Here is a 23,770-nt window from a genome sequence, read left to right as displayed (position 1 = left end):
TGGCATGACTTTAGTTGGTGGATATAGATCATAATGAGCGTTATTTCGTGACCGGCTGGGTTGAAACCTACAAAGGAGTAGCGATTTACTATCTAAACCGTACGCCATCGTAGTACATTTCTTTACCACAATTGCAAAAGCTAGTAGTATCTTGCTATTTCTTTCCGTCATTCAAATACGAAGTAGGAGGCATTGAGTCATTATTGCATCTCTACAGTCCCTGTTCCTGAACGTAATGTAACCATGGATGTATTTGGCAATTCCCTTGGGGCATGTGGTTGTCTGTTCAGGCCGCGGCCCATGCATGTATAGATGGAAACTGTTCAGGCAGATGCATCTTGCATATGTATGACTGCTTATTTCGACCGGCATGCAACGTATCCTCATTACCGGCCAGCAATTAACTTGTATCCTATGGTCATTGGCAACTATCGCATCTACCCCTCATCGTCTCATCTTGCAGTGCCGATGGGCAAGCGGTAGGTTATTAAGATCTCAAGTCTAGAACCCAAAAGACGCATGAGTCCATGCATGATATCCGCAAGTTAGCGCTGGGGGCGGTTAGGGGCCAGTCAACTTAGAAGCATCTCAATGCTAATTAGTATTCGGCGCAGGTCAGGTGATATAACAATGATTAATCGCATTAGAAATGCCGGTATGGCGATTGGTGGTGGCCATGCATTAATGCGACCATAGATTGGTGGTTGGTATTGTGTCTTTTCTTTTCCCGCAGTGGCCATGGAGGTGGTTGTTGTTGTTGTGTTTCGATTTAAGGGCGGTTGCAGATAAGGATCACCAATGTAACCTTGGGGCTGCGAATAACTTGGATGCAGCCAAAGCCGCAGTCGCAGTTGCATACACTTATAACGCAGACCGTCGGCTATACCACCCAAGCTCCTGTAGCTCTAAATTTATCGAATGAACCGCCCCCACGGCATATGCGCCACACGGCAGTCTCTCAAGCCGCGTGGGCTGATGTGCGCAGGAGGACGGAATGTCCATGCATCTCGACATATGCTGTGTATCCTCGAGCATTTTGCAACTGGCTATATCCCGTTGCTGATATGCATTCTTACGACACATCCGTACCCGCTGGGATTTGTGTTGATATAATGAAATCCTCCATCATAGCTTGTCCTCGACCACGGCTCGCAGCCTTGGCTCGGTTGTTTCCGCTCCCTCCCACACTCGGCGCGGATACATTGGCGTTCCGTTCCGCGCGATCGGCACCACCACCATCTCTGCGCTTGACAACTAAACAGAGTACACGCCCGTAAATAGAAAATCCTTCGTATGAGATGTCCATGGTCAGCTTCTTCTTGTCCTCGCCGTTATTCTCTGCCGGAATTTGTGCACTAGCAGGTCTCCGGCGTTTTGCTGGCGGGGATTCCCTTGCAGGGCTTTGTACAAACAGGCCATCGTCATCTTCGTCTGCATAATCCTCATCTGATATGACCTCCACCTGATTGTTTTGGTCGCCTGAAATGGAGCCTGCAGTGCTGTCTGCATCTGCATCGGCATGGGTGTTGCTGCGTGTGCGCTTCGGCCGTCTCGTCTCGTTGTTAGGCGCTGCCTCGTCCACTGCCGGAATATCGGCCAGTGCAACCGCAGTATCCTCGTCTTCGCTCTCCTCTCGCAGTATGACGGGGGCCGACTCTGCGGCCATATCCAGGCCGATAGGGGCGTCAGTGGCCTCGCTGATGAGGCGGCCCGAATTAGACTTCAATTTGGTCTGTGTCGTATCATGGAAATGCTTGTGTTTGGTGACTAGCGTGTGGCGTGTACTTGTTTCGGTGAGGAATACAGAGACCTCAAAATCATCTGGACCATGTAGCACGAGGCGTTAATCACGGGCTAGTTATCGCAGGGTTTGGTTATGCAGCGAGCCGCGACGATGTACTGTACTTGGTCTCCCAACAACGTCGGATAGGAAGGTACTTGAGTAGGCATTTCGGGGATGGAGGCGTACCTTCGATAACCACATCCTTGATCCCCTTTTTCTTGGTGCTGCGCTTGCGACTCCGCTCGCGCTCCTCTCGCAGTTTGGGTAGAACGTACGGCCGCACGCTCTCAATGACTCTCGGCAGGATTGATGTCCGTGGGCTGAGCAGCCAAGTATGCACAAGTCCAGGATTATCAAGATAGATTCGACATTCTATCACAGAATACTTCGTAATGCGAAGGTATCTCCGGATCGGTGCCATGGTAGTAGCAGTACGTTGTCATGGATAGCCGGCTCCATTTCCTATGTACCTACCTCTCATATGTAGATGCTTGAATGGGAAGCTGGACAGTGAATGTACAATGACGGAATGCCATGGGCAAGCTGTGGCTTGGAGGGACAGGGAGATGTGGCTGACACAAGCACTGTGGCTCACATGTAGGGTACCTATCTTAGGTAGCTGCGTAATCGTTATCGATAACCACCTCGATCTTGAAGCTATCGCAGCAACAATTTATCCCCATCATTTCGGCGACTATCGTGAGTGCTAGTGCGCTATGGCTGAGGACTAGAGTCAACCAGGATGCTGTAGGAGCGACGATGTCGAAATCATGGTCAGCGACATTGAAGCTGCCCAAATCCACGTTTCCGTAAGCCAATTCGTCGTGGGGACTAGTCGTAGAATAGTAGTGCTGATGGCCTTTTTCGTATAGCCCCCGACCTCTTCCTACGTGCCGTGACCAGTACATACAACGATGCGCCGACCAATATTACGAGTGGCAAAGGCAGAATCGGCCCTCCGATGACACCTTCGTCCTCCATGATGGCCCGCCTTATGCGAATGGTAGTCTTCATGTTGGTCATGCCCTGAATAAGATCTTGAAGGACATGATTGTAAGGACAAAGGTCCAACAAGGTTAGCATCTCAACCATGCCACTAGAATCGCAGTCGACCTTACTCTTGGATATTGCAGGCAGACGTATAGAATACATCCCAGGATGGGATTGCCACGGGCTTCCAATCGAGCTAAAGGCTCTTGAAAATGCTAAAGAAACGAAGTTGACGCCCCTTGAAATTCGAAAGTCGGCCCGAAATCTCGCCTCGAACACAGTTGTCAAGCAAATGAAGACCTTCCGCTCGTTTGGTATCATGGGCGACTGGAACCAGAAATGGACTACTATGGATACCGCTTACGAGATGAGGCAGCTCCGTTTGTTTCAGAAAATGGTTAAGAAAGGCTTGATATATCTCAAGTTCAAGCCTGTTTACTGGTCTCCATCCTCGCAGACTGCCCTCGCAGAGGCCGAGTTAGAGTACAAGGATGACCATATTTCGCATGCTGCTTGGATTAGATTTCCTATCACCAATGACTGGAAATCAGTGCCAGAGTTTGCAAGCTTACGAGACAAGGTTAAAGGAGAGCTATACGCTGTGATATGGACTACGACACCATGGACACTTCCAGCAAACCGGGCAATTGCTGTACACAATGACTTGAAGTATTGTGTTATTCGCGATGGCGCAGATGCGTTGCTAGTAGCTGAAGACCGTCTCGACACTTTGGGTCAAGTATTGGCAAAAGCAGACAGCACTCGACCCGAATCACAACCGAATGTTGTTTATGGCACTTTTGAAGGGAATCAGCTTGGAGAACTGAAATATACAAATCGGCTAAGGGGCAAGGCTGCGCCAGCTCAACCTATAATTCATGCAGATTTTGTGTCGGCCAATTCTGGTTCTGGCCTTGTGCACATGGCCCCTGGTCACGGATTTGATGACTATGAAGTATGCAATACTCATGGTATACCTGTGGCAGCTCCCATAGATGACATGGGAAGATTTACCCAGGACGCTTTCCCTGATGCACCAGAGCTACTACAGGGAGCGCCTTCAGTTATCGAAGGTGGTGGCCGAAAAGTCCTTGATCTTTTGAAACCCTCTGGCGATGTTTTACTGGTAGAGAAGCACCAGCACAAGTACCCATATGACTGGAGAACAAAGAAGCCAGTCGTCATCAGAGCCACAGAACAGTGGTTTGCCGATGTAGCATCGATCAAGGAAGAGGCCTTAGACTCTCTCACAACTGTACGCTTCATTCCGGAGAGTGGTAGGAAACGACTTGAAAGCTTCGTGAAAGGTCGTAGTGAATGGTGTATATCAAGGCAACGTGCTTGGGGTGTTCCTATTCCAGCCCTGTACGATAGCACAGGTGCCGCTGTAGTGGACGAGCAAGTGGTTGAGCATATCATCTCAGTCATTCAAGAAAGGGGCACACATGCATGGTGGTCCGATGCTGCAGACGACCCTGCATGGATTCCAAGTTCGTTGAGAGGTTCGTTCAGGCGAGGCACCGACACCATGGACGTCTGGTTCGATAGCGGTAGCAGCTGGACTATGATGTCTTGGCGGGCAGATGTATACCTTGAAGGCTCCGATCAGCATCGTGGATGGTTTCAATCCAGTCTACTTACTCGCATCGCTGCGGGTACTGAAACAGGCGCTACATCTGAGAAGGGAGCACCCTTTAAGCAGTTGATCACCCATGGGTTCACGTTGGATGAAGAGGGCAAGAAAATGTCCAAGTCCATCGGAAACACTATAGAACCACAACAAGTCATGGATGGCACGCTCTTGCCACCTATGAAGCGCAAAGGAAAAGCCGCCAAAGGCCAACCAGCATATGATGCGCTAGGCCCTGATGCCCTGCGTATATGGGCTGCAAGCAGTGACTACACCCGAGACGTCGTACTCAGTGTCCCTGTCCTGCAGTCTATCCATACTGCGCTTATCAAGTATCGCACAACTCTAAAGATGCTTCTTGGTTCTATGCATGAATCCGCCCGTACCGCCCCTCTTACTGTCACGGATCAGGTTGCTCTTGTCCAGCTACAAGATACGATGGACGAAGTAGGCAAAGCATTTGATAACCATGAATTCTATAAAGGGTATAACGCTCTCAATCGATGGGTCAATAATGATCTCTCGGCATTTTATCTGGAAGCCTTGAAGGATCGTCTCTATTGCGGTGACGGTGGAGGTGTTCTTGAACCCATTTTTAACGGGTTCCTCCGGATGTTAGCTCCTATGACCCCGTTACTAGTGGAGGAGGCCTGGGAGCACCGCCCGGAATGGATGAAACAAGACACGTACGTATTTCCTACCCGTGGTGAATTCGATAGGTGCTAGTTAACATACTAAACAATACCTAGATCCTTGATACACCCACTGCAACAACTCTACATCGACCCTTTGATTGACACTAATCGCCTTAATATTGACCCATTAGAATTGCGAAACGATATTCCTATCATAATGGCTGTACATGGTGCCGTGAAGCCCGCTCTGGAACAGGCTCGTAGCGCCGGCCACGTTGGCTCGTCGCTGCAAAGTACTGTCAAGATTCATGTTCCGGAGACAGACGGTGGAAATTACAAGATCATATTGAGCGTGCTAGGTAAGCATGCAGATGAGCTTGCAGACCTGTTCGTCGTCTCCACGGTCTACATCAACAAGGCCGAAGACACAAACTCGAGTACCCATTCAGCGGATTTCTCGTTCCGTGAGGAATTCGAGGTTCGTGGTGTCAAGGCATATGTTGAAGTTCGCCCCCCTGAGCATGCTAAATGTCCTCGTTGCTGGCGCTATGTTGCTCCTCGGGAGGATGCACTCTGTAGCCGCTGCGAAGATGCTGTACAAACTACCTAAGGAGTTGAGAGTGTGGCGTATATCAATGTAAACGTACGACTTGTGATGTAACGATTCATCTAATCTTTGTTGATTACATCCACATTCGCGAAAGACAAATACATAGATGCTCTGTATAATAGTTTGTATCAATAGAAGATACCCAATTTCATCTCTTCAGAACTTTTCAAGTACCATTAACATTATCTAGGGCATAAACACTTTTGTATCTAAGATGTTCAGACCGACCCTATTGCCACCCTCTATACTCATCCTTTCACTAAAGTCGTATAACAGAGCCATACCTGTTACTGCGCGGTCTCTCTCCTTTTTATTCAAAGTACTCAAACCTTCAAACTTGTCAACCACTGAATCGTCACAAACGTAATACATAGCGCCGGCGATAGTACTTGGGTCAACCGGCATATGCGGCCACTTGAGGAAAAAGGAGGCCAGTAAGATGAGAAGCATGAAGGACATGATCCCGACAGCTGCCCAGATACACAGCTGATTGACGAAGAACGTTTGAGTAACTTGAAAACGGACGTTGCCTAGGAATATACCGAGCGATTCGGAGAGAATCGAGGCGAGTGATACTACTCCCAGGAAAAATCGACGTGTCCGAATCGAATGCCACAGCCCAGAGAAGGCATTTGTCGGTGGCGCCAAGAGAATTGATTTACTGGCTTCACGTGGTCTTTCCGAGAGATACTGGTATGAGTTCATAGTCGAGACAGCTGTGAAAAGTCAGTAACTAGTCCACAAGGATGACTCTTGGGGAACTTTACCTCCGAGAAACCCAAACCACAATATACTGATAACCACACCTAAGCCTGTGAAGAGGAATTCAACCCCAAAGGAGTCACTGTCGATGAACCGCTCGAATGCCGTGTCACCGCCAGTCCGCGCGTAGTACAAGACTAACACCAGCACACCGCTGAGGAACAAAAATAAACATAACCGGCCAACGATGCCTAACATGAAGAAAGGGGAACTGTGCTTCCTGCCAAGGAACTCTCTGTCTTCAATGTTGCTGGTAAGTGGCGATTTCTCATTCTGCCACATAGGCGACAGCCCGGTACCTTTGAAACGATCGAGTGCCACAACCCCATACTCAATCTGTCCTTTCGTGTTGCGGAAATAGTCGAGCTTGAAGTCATGATGACTGAGGTGTTTTCTTGCGTGCTTCGCATCCGGTCCCGTAGTGGCATCGACAACCAGCCGTCGAACGTCCGGATTGGTAGACAACGAAGCGAGCGTACACATACCCCAGGGATTCGTGTAGACGCCAAGCCGCCACCTTCCAATCATGACAACTAAGAATAGAGTAGCGAGACTCATGACGCCCAGGATACCGAGCGTAGCCTTGGCCACCATCGGCGCGACACTGAGGACATAGGCGCAGTTGCTAGCCGTGCTACCCCCTATCTTACAACCATCTCCTCTCAAATCCAAAGTAACTGCCCCGGCTGAAACAGGAACAAGCAGCGCTGATGACAGCGACAGCAAGCTCACGAGAAAGACGACCGCGTGACCACCCACAAGTGAACGAAGACCCATGAGCAGTGACCTCCAGCCGCCGGTGTCAAGACATAGCGAATCACGGCCGGGAGCCCCTTGGTCGTGCGTGAGCGCATGCCACGGCTGGAAGGACTTGGCATTCGTGTCAAGGATGCGTACGGCGATGGCCAGGATACTGGCCACGACCGTGGTCAGGAACTTGCCCATAAAGTAGTGCGACGCGTTAATGCTGTACACTGCCGTGCGCACGGTTGGAGGAATCGGGTAAGTCGCAATTGTGGCTGTTGGATTTCCCGCACTGTCGGTTTTCACAGATAGCGAGGGCGAGATCATCACAGTCACAACTTGCGTTGCCGTCGCGTCGCCGTCGGAATTTGTCAGCGTGCTGGTTTCTAGCGAAGTTATCGGCGTTGGAGTCTCTGTGGATGTGGCGATCACAGACCCCTTCTCGTCAGTTAAGATCGTCACACCGAGTGTTACGTGCGTCACTGTCTCAATGGGTGCTAACGAGCCTGGATGCTGTTCGCTGACGGTTTTGCTCCCGATGTCGCCGTAGTCGGAAGGAGGTTTGCCAGCGGTCTCACTGACCGTGGGCGTCGAGGTTGGTGGTGTCTCTGTCACCGTTACGGTTCCAATATTACCGTAGTCGGTCTGAGCTCTTGTTGACTCAATTAGCGGCGTTTCAGATGTGTCATTCGTTTCCTCGGATATCGTGACGGTCCCAATTCTGCCAAAATCGCTTTGATCTTTGCTAGGAGCAAACGTTGGCGTTTGCGAAGCACTATCCGAACCATCGGAATCTCCTGGGGGTGTAGTGATAGTTGGATCTGCTTCTGTAACCGTTTTCGTCCCAATATCACCGAAATTGCTAGATGGTTTGGTTGTGGGAGTGAGGCTAGGTTCAACCGTGACAGTTTGCGTTCCAATTTTACCGTAATCGCCAGGCTCTTTAGTCATCGGAGGCTCCGTCGTCGTTCCATCATCAGATCCGGATGGTGTTGTCTGAGCTGGGCTAGACGAAATCGACTCGGTGGTATCTCTGGCCTTCACGGCATGGATTATGTCAGAAGGCTGATATAAACCTCTAGCCTGCACATGTTCAGACGTATCATTCGACCCAACTACAGGAAGAGATGTTACTGCGTAGCTGAGAAATGCTAACGTGGTCAACAAGGCCAACAGCAAAGTGATCAAGAACGGCCACTTCAGAGCCGTGGGCTTGTATTGCCGTTCAGAGCTCCTAGAGGCTGCTCTACTCTCATGATTGTGCTGCAAGTCGGTAGGATTAGGCACATTATGGTATTGTGAATGGTAGCCAAAGCCTTCCACCTCATAACGTTCCTCGAGGCTGTCTAAACTCTGATCTTGTACCTCGGCATACCTTCCCTGAAGACGGCCCATGGTTGAACGCGTAAAGAGTCCGAGCAGCTTAAAGAACTCCTATCATTTGAAAAGAGTAGAGAGTCTCAACATTGCGTTGCACTCCTAGCAGTGGGAGATGGAAGGGCAGAAAAACGTAATGATATAACAAAGACACCAGGTCCCGACTGATTTTAGGTACCACAGTTGGACGCCATAATCGTGAAAAGAAAACGCCAACATACCGCCACATCAAAGTAATAGGGTCCAGCTCATAGCCCTACCTGTGAAGCTACGCGCGAAGATCCAGCCATTTCGGGCGATATGAAGGGGGCTGAATTGGACTTATCCATGCAACCCATGCTAGTCGGCGGCCTGGACCCGGTTTCATATATTCATAAATAGAACACCCATGTATGATTGGCTGGCGGTGACCATCTTGATGTGTCAGCTCCAGTCAAGTATCAGCAAGTTTCTGATCTAGCCGTGAAAACAGAGGACACACGTACCTACGACCTATCATAAGAGACATTGAGCAGAGCTTGGTTCTCAGGTCAGTATTCTCGGTTCCGAATGGCTGGTATGAATTTTTATTCACTTCGCGGGATTGCAAGGGGTGCACTGCATATTGAAGTGATAGGCTATCATGATGAAACAATGCTCGCCAAGGTTACATAATTTGCTGTCTGCCAGTCAATCTGATTGATACAGCTAAACTCAGCCACGCACAGACCCTCCTGTCTTCAGTATACGTAGGACTTTTCAGCCCTACAAGCTCGTAGCTGAAGGGATGAATGTGGCGTAGCCGCACTGCTAGCTGATGTCGCATAATGGCGCTACATCAAGGTGAATACCGTAGATCAACCCAACCTAGCTTGTTAATGCGTCCTCTGACAACTCATAGTGATTGAGCGATGCTCCTTTGACTTCTTAAATCGAGATCATTAGAACAGGATGAGTCGAGTGAGTGAAGGAAAAGTCAGTTTCACAGTGAGAAGCCAACCATTCACTAACCGTGTTTTAGTACTTGGCAAAGTGCGGAAACAGAAAGCTATCGACAAATTCGATTTAGTGGGTTCATAGTTGTCTACTAATTCTTCCCTTCATTCATGCTTAATAGGCTAAGTATGTGCGTGGGCCGGAAGTTTACCTGCACGTACATAGTACATGTATATATGCTTCAACTGTGCTTCGTAAATACTCCAATGCGAAGGATCAAACCTGCAATCGGGGGGGTGTTTGTGATAGAAATGGCAGGCTTTGTGTTTCTCCTACTAACACGAAGATGCGAATGTGTTCACCGCCTATGGTGGCGTGTGACAGAATCAGTTCCTCAGCCTGGGTAACTCCGTTAACAGACGCTATCAAATTAAGAGATGACTGTGGGACGGAGGGTGGAGAGAGCAGGGGTTAAATCGAAAGGAAAGAACAGACGACAGAGGCAATGGAAGGTGATTCGGAACCCTAGTCCACTTGTTAACAAGTGCGCGATCAAATTCCGGAACCATAAGTTATCATTACTCAAGCAAACAAGCTTATTCACTCGATCACGAAGCGATCCTGAGCGGCATTTCGATACTGATAATCACGGCTGGCGACAGGGCATAAGGTTAAAGTGATTCGAAATACAAGTTCTTCCTGCCTACCTACTTAACTGCAATAAACCAACCATGCACTCCGGGACACATATCATTGAAATAGTATGGGCCCTATCGCCCATAGGAATCCATAAGCCAGCAATCTTGATCTCAAGCACAAGCGTCTCATAAGGCTGTTGTCCGATCACCTTCAAAGCTCTATGGAAATCAGCCGCCACCTCCCTGATGCGCGCCAACCCCCTAGAGCCCCTGATGATTTCATATTTGGATCATCTAAAAGGCATATAATCTACGTCGCAATTAAACGACGCGAGTATATATTGATCTCCGTCGTCGATAACATAATAGACTCATGACGTACTGCATACGGATATGTAGGTAGTCACTGGAAATATCGGCGCGTCAGTGAGCCGGAGGGTCGCTAGCTGCTATACTGATAGCCGCCAGATTAGCCCCTTGAAGAGACCGAGGATTCATTGGACGCCTCGTTCACATCTGGCATGCAAACCTCAGTAGCCAATTGAGACAGTCAAGGTCTTATTGAAGGAAGTTCAATCATGCCTCGCTAACATGAGGCATTATGGCAGACCTCGATGTTGCCATATAGACGAAAGAGACCCAACCGAAGTATCAGATGACCGTCGGTACTCATGAGAAATAATTGTATGGGAGATAGCTTCACCCCGACCCCACGATCCCTGTCCTTTGTTATACCGAGAGGATCTTGAGAGTTGCGGTGGGTTTCCCTAGCAAGGAGGCCCTCGCCTTGCTGTTGGCGCCGTATGCGGCGCCGATGACGATCGTACCGTTGGCCACGGTCAAAGCATGGTGCAGCCGGTGATTTGGAAGATGCTCCCGTGCCACCGTGGCGTCGAGTGTGTGTGACGAGGGAGATTTTCCACAGTGTATATAGAGAATGAATCTCCGTGATCACTAATCAGTTTGAGGCAGTCGAAGCAATCGAGTCGCTTGCGCGGACTAGGTATGATTCTAGGGAAGCTTTGGCGTTTCAGAGTCTAGAAATCTGAGGCGTCTGGTATCTGTAGATTACATTGAAGCTGGGTAGAGAGATGTTCGTGGAAGTTGTGTATCCAAGGTAGATTATGGAACGGACTCTGGAGCCTGAGGTGCCCTTTTCTGTATCAGTTCGACTATTCACGAGTTCAGCAAACAGCTCCTCTAGTAGATATTTGTCGAGACCGACTAGGACCCCGTGGATCATGCGCCACCATCTCGAAAGGCCTGTGATCAAGAGCTCTGGCGCCTTTGCACAGCTCACGGACAGAACCTTCCTGCTTGAATTTGAGCCGGATGTGGACCAAAAATGCCGCCTCTGTGAGACCGTCTTGCCAGTTGAAAGGAAACTGCACACACTCCAACTGTAATTCGAAGGAGGGTTTTTTTTTTTTGAATGCATGCGCCAGCTTTGTGGTATCACTAAATAAGAACGAAAGTATTATTGGAAGAACCTATAGCCACAGCTTCTTCGCTACCAATAAAGTACGATTTATGAAGTGTGAAGATGATGGTATCCATGATATACACCCTGTTGCTTATAGTCTATCCGATTGTGTGACAACGAGGGGAAGATGCTGTGTCACGCTGTGAGCTCATACCCAGTGCATTTACATATCTGTACGGGTCTTACGAGCCACGTTCATAGTCTCGGGGGGTTGAACGGCATAATGTCTCATACCTCGCTTATCTGGTTCGAGAGGGGGTCGGGTGGCGTGTTGAGTATATGACCCCAAAGAACCCTCTTACGAATAACAAGATGAACTCTTAACGCAAATGCATTGCGACTGCATCTAAAGTATCAATCATGGATCTTAGAAGCACCGATATCCTCCATCGCGACGAACGTTCGCCTTCGGGCCTATCGTCTCCGAGAATTGACGACAAGGCCCTGTACCGCAAGATCGACGCCCACATTCTTCCCCTTATGTTCGCGAGTTACCTTTTGCAAAGTTTAGACAAGATCGTCATCAACTATGCCAATATCATGGGTCTACAAGAGGATTTAGGAATGTACGGGCAGCAGTTTAGCTGGGTGGCAACGTCCTTCTACATCGCATACACTGCTGGCGAGTTTCCTCAAGGATGCCTTCTCCAAATATTCCCTCCAGCAAAAGTGTTGGGGGTGAACATCGTGATATGGGGTATCTTGGTATGCTCCACGACTGCCTGCGAGAACTTTGCCAGCCTGCTGGCCGTGCGAACTTTACTGGGTTTCTGCGAGTCGGTCATCGGGCCTTCATTGATACTGGTTACTAGCCAGTGGTACACGCGGCGTGAGAGCATACCCCGATATGGGCTCTGGTATTGTGGACTCGGAGCTTCGCAAATTCTGGGCGGTATTATTAGTTTCGCGGCACAGCATGGGTCTAGGACGGCATCTTTTTCCAGCTGGCGCATCATGTTTGTTGCGGTGGGCTCTTTCAACATCGTTGTAGCCCTGCTGATTCTTCTTTTGCTTCCGAAGACGCCGGATGTCACTCCTTGGCTGAACGAAGAGGAGAAAAAACACATTCGTGAGAGGCTGGCGCTTGATCAAGCTGGTACGGGGAGGAAAGTGTTCCAAAAGAAGGCGTTAGTGGAGGCGCTCTTCTTCGACGCACAAGTATGGATTCTTTTCGTTCTGACGACACTCGTCCTGATTCCCGCAGGAGTTATAGCAAACTTTAGCGCGGTGATGATTAAAGGCTTCGGTTATGACTCTAAGAGTGCTGCTCTGCTGAACATTCCCTCCGGAGCGGTCACAATTATCGCAATTCTGGGCAGCACGTACGCTGTTATGATGGAATTTCCGCGATACCTGTGCATAATAGTCTTGATGGTGCCAGCGGTGCTCGGCGCCGGTCTAATGTCGTTTTACCAAGGTGGTAAAGGTGGCGTACTTGCGGGTATCTACCTTCTCAACTTTGGCACGGCACCACTGGTGTTCATATATTCTCTTTGCGGCACCAATACCCATGGGTACACGAAGAAGGTTGCGACGAATGCCATCGTAGGAATTGCTCATGGTCTTGGGAGTGTCATCGGCCCACAGACGTTCTTGAGTTGGGAGGCACCGCGATATATAAGTGCTAAAATCACCCTCTTTGGCGTAGATGCTGCCGTTATTGGAGTAACAGTACTTTTACGGCTGTTGTATGGGTGGCGGAATAAGGAGAGAGTCAAAGAAAGGCGAGCAGAGCTTGATGCGATTAGTAGTGGATGCGTGGATCCCCTGGCACGCGACCAAGAAGGAGAAGAAACGGATATGAGGAACAAGGCTTTTGTGTATATCTATTAGCTGGCACTTCTATGTGGTTGTCTTGGTTTTTGTTTTGGGTCATATGTATTTTGGTCTGTTGAATGAGTGTGTGTAATGAGGCGAGCGACTGAGATCAGTATATACTTCTAGTCATATAATAAATCTGTATAACTAATGCAGACACTTAGCTTTTAATAACAAAAGAATGTGCTGATCTATTCTATGTACCAAGTTGACCCAACCTGTATGAAATTTCTAGTTCGCCTTAGGTGTTTCACGATACGCAGGTGGCAATAAGCCTTCCAATTCCAGTTTGATCTGCTTGGCCACGTTTCGCGCTTGCCATCGTTGGTGTTGGAGGCCACCGCCAATAGTCCAATAGTTTTCCAAGCGTAAGTGACGTTTGCCCATTCCGCGAGTCTCTCCTTCGATATCTACACCCCAGCAAGCATCCATTCGCGCCACGATATCTTCCGGTGTAAGGACATCTTTGCGGCCATTATATTCGGAATTGGCTCCCCCAAGAGAGTCAACTGCTGCTGTTTGGAAGTCGGTGAACCCGGTGCACCAGATCACTGCGTCCGCGGTGATGCTACTCCCGTCGGAAAACTTCAGCCCAGTTTCGGTGTATGAAGTTGGCTCGACAGAGCCCTTCACTGACACCTTTCCATGTGAAATGAGCTCTGTAGCGCCAATGTCGACGTAATGGCCGCCACCTCGCTCGAGTAAGTGATGCTGTAGATCCGTTGCGGGGTTTCTGCTGTCAAGGACGGGAAAGCCGGCCCGACTGAGAGCTAGATAGCGGTTCCTAAGAACGACGTTAATGACAACCGTCTACAAGGCTCAAAAAGTAAACCTACGGCTCCAGCGACGCGAGATGAGAAAACGCGCCATGTATGATCCGGCCAGCTAGGGCCTGAGGTGTAGTGTTTGCGAGCTTATCAGCTGCGTCAAGGGGCATGAGATCGTAGACCCCAAGACCACGGGGGCCCATCACGTAACTGTGCGGGAGAACATAGGTTGGTGACCGAGCCACCATGGTGGTTTGAAGGCCCTGTGCATGGCAATCTTGAATCACGTCAAATGCCGTATTGGCTGAGCCGACTACGACGACTGACTACGGTGCGGAGTGTAAATTAGCAAGAGTGATTAGATCGAAAACAATGAATCACATCGTCGGGGTATCTTTGACGCACCTTGGCTCCATTCTTCGCTAATATTTGTGGGTTGCGATACTGCGACGAGTGGACAACAGCTCCTTTGTAGACATCTTTACCTGGAATTGGTGGGATATATGGCTTTCCACAGCCGAACCCAGTTGCTTGGATAAAATGCTTTGACGTGACAGTCTTCCTCGACCCATCTGCGACCTTTAGGACGATGGTCCATTTCTTCTCGGATTGATCGAAAATGGTAGATTGCACTGTTGTAGACAGTAATACATTGAGATGCAACTCTTTGACATATTGTATCAAGTGCTCTGCGATCTCATCCTTCGTGAGGCTGTGAGGGGTCTGTAGCTCTTTCGGATAGGCTGGCCAGTGATGTTATGTCAGCAGGAGGCTTTGAGATAATAACAGCTTGGCTTACGTAAGTATGGCATCTCGCAATTCGAAGTTGGCACATGGATTTTGACGCTATCGTAGCGTTTAGCCCAGTTATCTCCAATTCGAGCGTTACGGTCGGCTAGAATGGTGTCGACACCAAGCGCCTTTAGCCGCGCAGCAGCCATCAGACCCCTTTACCCCATGATGTATTAGCATATTAACGTATTTTTTCGGATAACTATAAGCACTCACGCAGTACCAGCCCCAAGAATGAAGACTGCGGTGTCAATGGTTTCAAGCTCGTTGAGCTGTCTGGCAGGCACCAAAAGCCGTTTCTCGTCCTCTGGATGCTGGATCAATGATTCTATCCATGTAGATAGGAACCAGATTTTCCAACAGACTGGGCCATTTCCCTCGTCGGATTTTACAGGGAGGAGCAACATTCTGCCCTCGCAGCCTATTGCGGGTGACCTAGTTTGGAATGATACCGAGCAGTCAATGAACATCTTCAAGCAGCAAATATCAGCTAGGTTTCTTATGACGCAGTTGGTATTTACTAACCAATACGGGACTGGCAACAACCAGACGAGGATTGCCAGCAAGTTCAATCATACCCTCAAGCTGTCGCGCAGTCTTCATTTTCATGAAAGCTGCAGCAGCAACGCCCGGTGTCGAGAAGGTGCGCCAATGGCTAGTGAGAGCAGCGAAATCCCTCCAGAACGCCTGCTCGGCATAGAACGTGCCAGCTAAGGTATCGACATCGTTAGAAGCAAGGGCTGAATTAAAAGCATCCAAGACTGCCTCGGCCTGAGTGGCGACCTTGTCTCCAACCATTGAATCCTGGTCAATAGTCCCAGGGGGGATTTTTGGTAACGACCTCTGAACATCTTTACGAAGATCGGCCCTTGGGGGATACTTGATGCTGAAGGGGGCTTCGCTAAGATCAGGAATAACTGCTACAATTGAGTGAGCTTTTACGTCGGAAACAGTATATCTCAGTACGAGGGATCTATACCAGAAGGCATCGTCGGTAAGGTCGGTATCCTAGTATGCGTCAAGAATCTCGAAGGGATAAATGCTCGCGGACCAGCACTGATTCTGATGTTGACTGTTTCACGATATGAACTAAGAAGATGATGCTGAAAGTGAGGTGACTTCACTTGAGAATTTCTCAGGGATTTTGGGAGTTTATATGCAAAAAAGGACACCCCAACTTGTAACGAGATGCTGCCACCAGTGATGAGATGCAATGCAGTATATACTCCGTGATGCAACATTCGTATGTGCCGGAACAGGACCCGGGTAAGTACTGAAGCACCGCAGGGTGGAAAAGGAGAATAACCCAGCAACAAGCTCGGAACCCCAGGTTCTCGGATTACTTCGTTATTATGAAGCCCTACATATCATAGTAGTTGGCAGGGAGTCTGTACTTATTGTTTCTCCCTTTCGTCAAGTTATTGAATTCTATGTGTTTATTTCATAATCGCCACATCCCCTAGGTATTATTCAAATATCTATAGAGGCGTAGGATTATCTATCTCCTTGAGTATGAGTAGACTATACCACATATTCTTAAAATCATCCACTTCAGAACCTAACGTAATAAGAGTCCTATCTAGTTGGACTTGGTGAGGTGTGTGGGTGAGTGCTGCCAGCAGACAGCAGACAGGGATTCTTGTTGCGACAGTTACAGTGACTGTCTCCCATTGGTTAGCCACTAGGCTCTATGTTATTGTAGTGGAGCGATGAATTGGTGAATGTAGAGGTCGCCAGTGTTCGGACATTCAGAAGGCATTTTGATGTCACATGGACTATTCCTGCAGAAGAGGAGCGCTCTGAACAATGCTGGTAACTTGTGGTAAGACATTTTGAGCCCCGTTGTTAACCCGACCGGTCACAGTCTCTGCAATCTTATCAGAGTTAGCATGAACCGAACTGGCCAGCATTGTTACACGCCAGCTCTTATTGGTGTGCTTGTTGCTGTGGGTGAGTATGCGTGACGTAATGTAAATGTAGTTGTGGTACGTGCTTCCCGAAAGATGCATATAAAACAACTCCAACAACTCCACAGAGTGGAATACTCTGCTAATTTAGGGTAGTGATGCAGCAGCTCTGCCTATTAAACGGTCAAGACATGCTCGAGCTCAGAACTCGAGACTCGTCGTCGCTCAAACTGCTCACAGACAATGAGTATCTGCTCGTCGGTCGGTCATCGGTCGAAGCTCGAGACACTGCTTCCGCTTCCTCTTTCTTCAGTAAAGAAAGCCGTTCTATTTCCCGCGCCGTGGCATCTTCTTCTTCTATCTCTCGTTTGACCCGCGCATTATTGATTCGCGATCTGCGAATGCCCTTAACACCGAAGAATAGGGCGACGAGGACAACAGCTGTCCCAACAATCGACACCGCGACCTTGAGACCAAGATTATTCTGATGCGGGGCCTCTAAGATCATATTAAGCTGGTCAAGAGTTGTTACGCCGTCGTAATCCAACGTCCACATTGGCAGGACGCTGCTCCAACTTCTCGTCCACGCATTGGCTTCCAACTTCACGCCTGTTCTGTTGGGTATGGTTCCAGATGTTACTTCGATGAGATCTGCAGCAAGATTTCCTCCAATTCCCCCCGGGCCAGGGGCCTGTGCAAGCCAATAATTCGCCACAGTGTCCGCATCATCATTGTACTTGAAAGAAGAAGCCAAAAATGCAGATTGGAGAAATGCGCGGCCTAGCCGTGGCCAGGTGTACCAGCCGTTACTCCATTCGGAGTCATGATGCGAGCAAGGAAAATAACGTGCGGGGGGCAGAAGCGAGCCATTTATTGCTCGCGTGGTGGCATGAAAGGTATGTTGCAGTGATGCTATAGGAACCTTGATAGATACTTCAGGAACCCCTGCTTGGGATTCGTCCAAGTCATAGTCATCCCAATATGGCCTAAGCACAAACTCGAGATACACGGGAGATCGAAATATAGGGTGATCGGGCGGATATGACCACAGGTACAGATTCCGTGTAGCATCATATTCCAGGTCTAGTAGCCCCGCTAGTTGACCACAGGCCCCATGGTTCAGGTGAAGATATGGGCTTCCGGGCTCTATGATGATTTCCGTGGTGGTGAAATTCCGTCTATCGCGCAAGAGGCTCGGATCTTGCTTGTACGGACCCTGGGGAAAAGACTGATTATTGAGCCTGAGGCTGTCTAAGGGTAGAAAACCAGAGTCAACACCGATATAGATGTGAGTTAACACAAGGTTGCCGCTCGGGTTTCCTCTTGTGTTGTATGTCTCGGTCCAATTCAGCAGATCGCCCATAATCTTTTTATTATCATACCCACCAATAATGAGGGATCCATTGACTGGGGGTTCGACCGAGCCCATGTGAAAGCTGGAAAATGGAGAAGATACCCTCCCAGCCTCCGACAGGCTGCTGGCCATGTTGGGAAGAGATATCATGGAGTTCAATAACGGTACTGAGTGTGAGTTATTGGACGCTTGAGTAGCCAACTTCTCGCCCACGATAGCAGGTGTCTCGATACGATGTCCTGCAAGGTTGGACGTAAAGTTGATGCCCGTGATAAGCCCGTTGAAAGACATGAAACGGAAGAAGTCCAAACCTTGCCGCGAGTTCAGAGAAAATTCATCCCAAGGTGTTAGATAACTAACGTTCGACAAGAACGAGTCCGTCAACTCAGGAAGCCTCGTCTGTTTCGCTGTCGAGACATTGTGGTACGCCTCGGGGAAGGTAAACTCGCCACAGCGCAATTTGCCATCTTCTACCTCATCCCCGCATGTATGCGGTCTAATGAGAAGAGACGCGTTGGCGAGAGTGAGATATGTGTTGAGAGTTAGATTATCTTGCGAGTCTTCATAGTCGACCCTCAAAGTAGGCCAGGGACCGTCAATGTCGGGCGATAAGTGAGCGTAGTTGTTGAATGGGACTTGAATAAGCCTGGCAGCCGCTGTCACAGCGAAAGCCGCGAAGACAGACTGAAATGGAGTTGACAGCATAGATAGGGGCGATAGTAGCGACAGCGGTTTGCAGTGTAGTCATCTACCGAACAAGTTTCGATTTGAATTTGCAAACGCTTGGGGCCCTCGCGATAAGGCGATGTTTAATACAATTCTATGCTCTCGTTGTCAGGCCGTTCAGAAGAAAATCTGTGCCGCACACCCGCCATTCAGCTATTCCAGCAGAGAGATGGCGATACCTACTGTCCACTACCGAGCCACCAAATACTACCTAAACCTAGCTTGTGCACCTTGCCAAGAGACGAAGGAGGCCCTACAATCTGACAACGACTGTAAATAGTATCGTCGCCAAGCCCGCAACTTATATGTATTCGTATCGCGCAGCAAATGCCTCTAAAGATGTGGACCTTTGAAACGTATTTTATGTAGGTCCCATGGATTAGCCCTTCACGGCGCACAAGAGTGACATCGCGAGCAAGGCGATGCGTTGTTCAGCCACTGTGTCGCGTCTATCGAGTGCTCACTTCTAGCTTGCCAATTTCTCGGCAAATAAGAGGATCTTCTGCCTGCTCATTAATTCCATAAAGCTACTTTGCTTTGCTGTCCTGTCTCGCACCCGCCTATGCTGAGCAAAGGTAGTTCGTTAACCCGCTTCTGTATTCGCGATTAATGCTTTATCTGTCGAGGCACGCAATCCTATTCACTGCCTCATGGAACGATTGAAGAGGGTGGCGACCAGCGCTATCACGTACCCTGTCCGGGAATATCGCAAGTTCAGGGACTATCGTCACCAGCGGATCAACGACGCTCCCATAACATGGAACCTGAGTGCCTGGAAACGTCTGCATCCATCCCTTCGACAGGGCTATAAATACTGTCTCGTCATCGTAGCCAGTATCTGGGCGCTTGTTCTCGTCTTTTCGGTATGGCTTGCGACTGTTCACGAGGCACAGGCTGGCTTGGTTTATACCCTTCAGACCGGCAGCTGCTCGGCTGCCCAGAATATCAACTTCTGGGTTCACCTAGTGGTCAATGGTCTGGCTTCAACCTTGTATGCCATCTCTTCTTATATCATGCAGCGGCTGGCAGCACCGGGGCGGGAGGACATTGATAGGGCGCACGATCCAGCTGTTGAGAGGCCGATGAAGATTGGATCGCTCGCTTTCACCAACTTTATAGTGCTCAGCAAGAAACGACTCTGCGTATTCTTCCTACTTTGGGCGAGTTCGCTCCCACTTCATCTGTTGTTCAACTCTGTCATCGTCTACACCTCAACGAACGCAGAGTGGCCAAGCCATGTTTATTTGACTTCCGAGGAGGAGTTCAAGTCTATAGTCTCCAGAACCCCAACTTCTGCCGTTTCTGGGGTGCGACAGTACGATGAGATACCTAAAGTTGAACTTGGAGAGGATGATGATCTCTCTAAAAGCCTTGCACTAGAGGCGCAAGCATTATTTCACCAACAACCACCCATGATTGATCTCAGGCTCGATGAATGCATTGACACGTTTGGTTCTGGGTCCAGTGAAACCTGGGGCGACGTCATCCTCGTGCATAGCACCAACAACCAATACTCTGGAAGTTATAGATTGAAGAGTACCCTTCATAGCAAAAGCTACCTTCCTGCTGCTGACGAAGATCCATGGCAATGGATGTGTGGGAGTAACAGGTTTCGTAACGTAACGTGCGATGCGAAGAAAATCTTGGATAGTGGCCGTTGGATGGTAAATGATTTGGTCATATCACGTTGTCTTGCACGCAAGCTTCCGGCGCTCTGTGAATTGAACGCGAGCCTCGCAATCCTGATCGCCGTGTTTGCAGCTGTCTCAGTCAAGCTCATTGCTATCGTCTTTGCAGTGGTGCTTGGGCGCACCCAGTCACTTCTGACGATCGGAGACGCAATTGCCTCGTTTCTTGAAGAGCCCGACAAGTATCTACCACCGCTAAGAAGGTCTCAGTTGACATACCGCAGTCGTCGAAGAATGGTGATGCTAGAGATGAGGGGGGCATTTTTGGCTGCGGCCATTTTGTAAGGTTACATTTCTCTCCTTCCATTGTCTCAGCCACCTAACGTGAATTGTAGCGGCGCCGTTGGCCTGTCTTTAGCATGGTGGTTCTTCGCTTTCGTATTCCACGAAACGTCAGCTGCTTTCTCTCTTTCGAAGACACCCTTCGATTTTGACGCTATGCTCCGGTACGGATTCGGGAAGATGCCCAGCCGGTGGTCGGAAACCTTGAACCAGCACCTCTTATCCTACTCGGCTGCTGAAGACCCTTACTTCACGTACACCAGTGGAGCCGTGTTGGCGAACCTGCCACAGCTTGCACTAAGTGCCTTTTATCTGGTCTTCAACAATTATGTCACGCGACTGTTCGTTGCGCTCGAGTTCCGCGCTTACTCTACTCGTCGTCGAGGGCTCCGGGTCAGCCAGCCTGTTAAGCACACCAAGCAGCGCCGAGCATATTTTCTCCAGATACCGCTCAGATACAGCCTACTCAATATTGCACTCTTTGCGCTGTTGCACACATTTCTTTCCCAGACGTTGTTTTTACGCAGAGTATACGCCATATACCCGCAGTCGTTCGATGGCTCTGATGAGATCGGAAAGAAGCTCCTTCCAATGATCGGATACTCGCCTGTGGCTGGCTTTGCTTTCGCCGTGTTGCTGACATCCTTGGTTCTTGCAGGGGTTGTTATAGGGTTGACCCCTTTAGACTGGAGGATGTTGGACACTAGCGGAGACTCACTGGCAATTGGCCAAGCCTGTCACCCCCCGGAGGGTTCATGCAAGACTCATGAGGGTGCAATAAGGTGGGGAGTGACGAATAGATGTGAAGATGGTAGTGTTAAGTGCTCTTTCAGCCTACTGCCAGTGCGACCTCCGGATCTACAGGAAGTCATAAAAACGCGCGCGCGCGTATCGAGCTGAAGAGATAATGCCAATTGATGGATTTTGTTTTTACAGGTGTCTTAACCGGAAATTGCCACGTACGAGAGAGTTGTGACTGGCCAGCATCGACACTTTGGGTCTCCTTGCTCAAAGCCCTAATAGGCCCAGACTCTTGACAGGCAATTTGGAAGAAGCGCTAACCCAGAATGCTGATAATGAGCGGTCGCAACCCATCGCACACACGTAAACATGTGTATGAAACCACAGCTTCGGAGTTTGACTTCCCGCGATCAGCACCCGCGTTCAGTGTCCGTCCTCCGGCAAAATAGTTGCTCGCCCCTCCACGGAATGTGCAAACGGGATATGGGCCAAAAGAGCCAATGTAACCTCGCGGGTGAGTATATAAAGACGTAGAAAATCCCTGAGATAAGAGACTATAAACCACATCGACAAGTAAGAGTTCGACGTTGTATATTGAGCAAGTCTTCCATTGTCAACATGAAGTTCACCACAACGGTCAGTTGGCTAGCCGCCACTGGCTCAGCAATGAGCGCTTCCCTTCAGCCAGTTACTGGCTTCGGCACGAACCCAACAAACCTTGGAATGTACATCTACGTCCCTGACAGGGTTGCAACCAGCCCAGCTCTGATCGTGGCTGTAAGTGAAATGCCTTCTCTCATCCCCGGACTCCCTTAAACAGCTCATCTCTGACACTTCGCCTTATTAGCTTCATCCATGTGGTGGCAACGCGCAGCAGTGGTACGGAGGCACCCAGTTGCCAGCAGCCGCGAACAGTGGAGGCCACATCTTGATTTACCCGCAGACGACGCGCTACAGCAACTGCTGGGATGTCCAGAACGCAGGATCTCTCACGCACGGCGGACAAGGAGACGCTCTCGGTATCATTAACATGGTCAACTACGCCGTCACCAAGTACAACGTCGACAAGACCAAGATATTCGTCATGGGCGGCTCGTCAGGTGCCATGATGACTAGCGTCATGGCGGGCTCTTACCCTGATGTGTTCGAAGCTGGTGCCGTGTACTCAGGTGTCGCTTTCGCCTGCTTCGCTGGCAGCAAGTCAGACCCGACGCCCTTCGGCGCCAACCAGACTTGCGCGCAAGGCATGCAGCACACGCCGGAGCAATGGGCCCAGTTCGTGTACAACGCCTATCCAGGCTATACCGGCAAACGCCCCCGCATGTTGGTGGCCCATGGTTTGGCCGACGGGCTCGTCCGGCCGCAGTGCGGATATGAGCAGCTCAAGCAATGGTCTGCGGTGCTCGGTCTCAAGAACACCAAGAACAACACTGGGTCTGCCGTTGCCGAGGGTTCTCAGTACACCGAGATCGTCTACGGTGACGGCACGCAGCTGGTGGGGTACTTCGGTCAAGGAGTCGGACATATCGCGCCTCCCGTCGTACCCGTCATGCTGAAGTTCTTCGGGCTTTCATAGATTAGTCGCGCTGATGCGTTTGTGCGAGGAAACTGGCTTTGGGAGTCATCATGCTGAACCCTGATTGGCATGGAAATGTATCTAGTCACGCTATCTTCCGATGCTAGTTGAATCTGCCAAAAAAACAAACTTACATCATCCGCCTCGAAGAACCACAGTCGCCATGAGGTACGATACAAGACACCCGCCAGCTGCTGTTAACATATATCGTGCAAGAAGGTAGTTTTCAATATCCGTTGGCGATATTGTCGTAATATCTTCTCCGGCACGTACTATGTACAATAGACACGGACCCGTAATACTTACCTAATTAGGATTAACGCATCCGGCAGATATGCCCCTGTATCTGCACGTATATATTCTACTATGCAAGTACTTATGCTAACATATTAACCTATATTTAGAAGACACGCCACTCTTCGCTGTTGCTATCACCATGTAGAACTCACTGGTTCTTGCATCAAATTATCTGGTTAGAACCCTCTTGTGACGTGGCCAAGTTGCGGTGCCATCTTTGACTTGAGATAGGGCAGTATTCTACCAGTCATGGTA

At 49.5% G+C, this 23,770-nt stretch overlaps 8 protein-coding genes across 8 annotated transcripts; 4 read left to right on the top strand and 4 right to left on the bottom strand.

Moving 5' to 3' along the window:
• Positions 1-964: 964 nt before the first annotated feature.
• F5B22DRAFT_285681 (uncharacterized protein) lies at positions 965-2,299 on the bottom strand. The gene is made up of 2 exons (XM_047970348.1): positions 1,970-2,299; positions 965-1,821 (listed from the first exon to the last, which is right to left on the bottom strand). Exons 1-2 carry the CDS (start codon positions 2,202-2,204, stop codon positions 1,073-1,075), a joined length of 984 nt encoding a protein of 327 aa, XP_047829356.1. The 5' UTR covers positions 2,205-2,299; the 3' UTR covers positions 965-1,072.
• Positions 2,300-2,373: 74 nt separating this feature from the next.
• F5B22DRAFT_285703 (tRNA synthetases class I-domain-containing protein) lies at positions 2,374-6,011 on the top strand. Its single transcript, XM_047970349.1, has 4 exons — positions 2,374-2,592; positions 2,656-2,858; positions 2,917-5,089; positions 5,153-6,011. Exons 1-4 carry the CDS (start codon positions 2,543-2,545, stop codon positions 5,646-5,648), a joined length of 2,922 nt encoding a protein of 973 aa, XP_047829355.1. The 5' UTR covers positions 2,374-2,542; the 3' UTR covers positions 5,649-6,011.
• F5B22DRAFT_285910 (uncharacterized protein) lies at positions 5,742-8,834 on the bottom strand. Its single transcript, XM_047970352.1, has 2 exons — positions 6,416-8,834; positions 5,742-6,364 (listed from the first exon to the last, which is right to left on the bottom strand). The coding sequence occupies exons 1-2, from the start codon at positions 8,547-8,549 to the stop codon at positions 5,835-5,837; spliced, it is 2,664 nt and encodes an 887-aa protein (XP_047829354.1). The 5' UTR covers positions 8,550-8,834; the 3' UTR covers positions 5,742-5,834.
• A 3,093-nt stretch (positions 8,835-11,927) lies between these two features.
• On the top strand, positions 11,928-13,400 carry F5B22DRAFT_648159 (putative allantoate permease; the record flags this gene model as incomplete). The annotated part of the gene is made up of 1 exon (XM_047978984.1): positions 11,928-13,400. The coding sequence occupies one exon, from the start codon at positions 11,928-11,930 to the stop codon at positions 13,398-13,400; it is 1,473 nt and encodes a 490-aa protein (XP_047829353.1).
• A 216-nt stretch (positions 13,401-13,616) lies between these two features.
• Positions 13,617-15,933, bottom strand: F5B22DRAFT_637427 (uncharacterized protein; the record flags this gene model as incomplete). Its single annotated transcript, XM_047977439.1, has 7 exons — positions 13,617-14,169; positions 14,222-14,478; positions 14,558-14,895; positions 14,952-15,100; positions 15,161-15,414; positions 15,470-15,845; positions 15,911-15,933. The coding sequence occupies 7 exons, from the start codon at positions 15,931-15,933 to the stop codon at positions 13,617-13,619; spliced, it is 1,950 nt and encodes a 649-aa protein (XP_047829352.1).
• A 607-nt stretch (positions 15,934-16,540) lies between these two features.
• F5B22DRAFT_285629 (uncharacterized protein) lies at positions 16,541-19,245 on the bottom strand. The gene has a single exon (XM_047970345.1). It carries the CDS (start codon positions 18,908-18,910, stop codon positions 17,036-17,038), a length of 1,875 nt encoding a protein of 624 aa, XP_047829351.1. The 5' UTR covers positions 18,911-19,245; the 3' UTR covers positions 16,541-17,035.
• A 1-nt stretch (position 19,246) lies between these two features.
• On the top strand, positions 19,247-22,031 carry F5B22DRAFT_285637 (uncharacterized protein). The gene is made up of 2 exons (XM_047970346.1): positions 19,247-20,900; positions 20,955-22,031. Exons 1-2 carry the CDS (start codon positions 19,582-19,584, stop codon positions 21,799-21,801), a joined length of 2,166 nt encoding a protein of 721 aa, XP_047829350.1. The 5' UTR covers positions 19,247-19,581; the 3' UTR covers positions 21,802-22,031.
• Positions 22,032-23,405, top strand: F5B22DRAFT_285638 (carbohydrate esterase family 1 protein). Its single transcript, XM_047970347.1, has 2 exons — positions 22,032-22,419; positions 22,490-23,405. The coding sequence occupies exons 1-2, from the start codon at positions 22,261-22,263 to the stop codon at positions 23,216-23,218; spliced, it is 888 nt and encodes a 295-aa protein (XP_047829349.1). The 5' UTR covers positions 22,032-22,260; the 3' UTR covers positions 23,219-23,405.
• The last annotated feature ends 365 nt before the right edge of the window (positions 23,406-23,770 follow it).

Source organism: Xylaria bambusicola (assembly GCF_022495145.1).
Source record: "Xylaria bambusicola strain CBS 139988 unplaced genomic scaffold F5B22scaffold_31, whole genome shotgun sequence".
Lineage (NCBI taxonomy): Eukaryota > Fungi > Ascomycota > Sordariomycetes > Xylariales > Xylariaceae > Xylaria > Xylaria bambusicola.
Note: the sequence above shows the minus strand (reverse complement) of the source record. Positions and strands in the feature narration are given on the sequence as shown.

What these genes read in the sequence shown, in the direction of transcription:
- F5B22DRAFT_285681 (XM_047970348.1), bottom strand. Translation starts at nt 2,204, where the DNA reads ATGGCACCGATCCGGAGATACCTTCGCATTACGAAGTATTCTGTGATA. An exon ending in CAAGGATGTGGTTATCGAAG is followed by an intron (nt 1,822 to 1,969) that starts GTACGCCTCCAT and finishes TACATGGTCCAG; the next exon opens with ATGATTTTGAGGTCTCTGTA.
- F5B22DRAFT_285703 (XM_047970349.1), top strand. Translation starts at nt 2,543, where the DNA reads ATGTCGAAATCATGGTCAGCGACATTGAAGCTGCCCAAATCCACGTTT. An exon ending in CTGCCCAAATCCACGTTTCC is followed by an intron (nt 2,593 to 2,655) that starts GTAAGCCAATTC and finishes TTTTTCGTATAG; the next exon opens with CCCCCGACCTCTTCCTACGT. An exon ending in AAGGACAAAGGTCCAACAAG is followed by an intron (nt 2,859 to 2,916) that starts GTTAGCATCTCA and finishes TGGATATTGCAG; the next exon opens with GCAGACGTATAGAATACATC.
- F5B22DRAFT_285910 (XM_047970352.1), bottom strand. Translation starts at nt 8,549, where the DNA reads ATGGGCCGTCTTCAGGGAAGGTATGCCGAGGTACAAGATCAGAGTTTA. An exon ending in GTGGTTTGGGTTTCTCGGAG is followed by an intron (nt 6,365 to 6,415) that starts GTAAAGTTCCCC and finishes GACTTTTCACAG; the next exon opens with CTGTCTCGACTATGAACTCA.
- F5B22DRAFT_285629 (XM_047970345.1), bottom strand. Translation starts at nt 18,910, where the DNA reads ATGCTGTCAACTCCATTTCAGTCTGTCTTCGCGGCTTTCGCTGTGACA.
- F5B22DRAFT_285637 (XM_047970346.1), top strand. Translation starts at nt 19,582, where the DNA reads ATGGAACGATTGAAGAGGGTGGCGACCAGCGCTATCACGTACCCTGTC. An exon ending in TTTTTGGCTGCGGCCATTTT is followed by an intron (nt 20,901 to 20,954) that starts GTAAGGTTACAT and finishes CGTGAATTGTAG; the next exon opens with CGGCGCCGTTGGCCTGTCTT.
- F5B22DRAFT_285638 (XM_047970347.1), top strand. Translation starts at nt 22,261, where the DNA reads ATGAAGTTCACCACAACGGTCAGTTGGCTAGCCGCCACTGGCTCAGCA. An exon ending in GCCCAGCTCTGATCGTGGCT is followed by an intron (nt 22,420 to 22,489) that starts GTAAGTGAAATG and finishes TCGCCTTATTAG; the next exon opens with CTTCATCCATGTGGTGGCAA.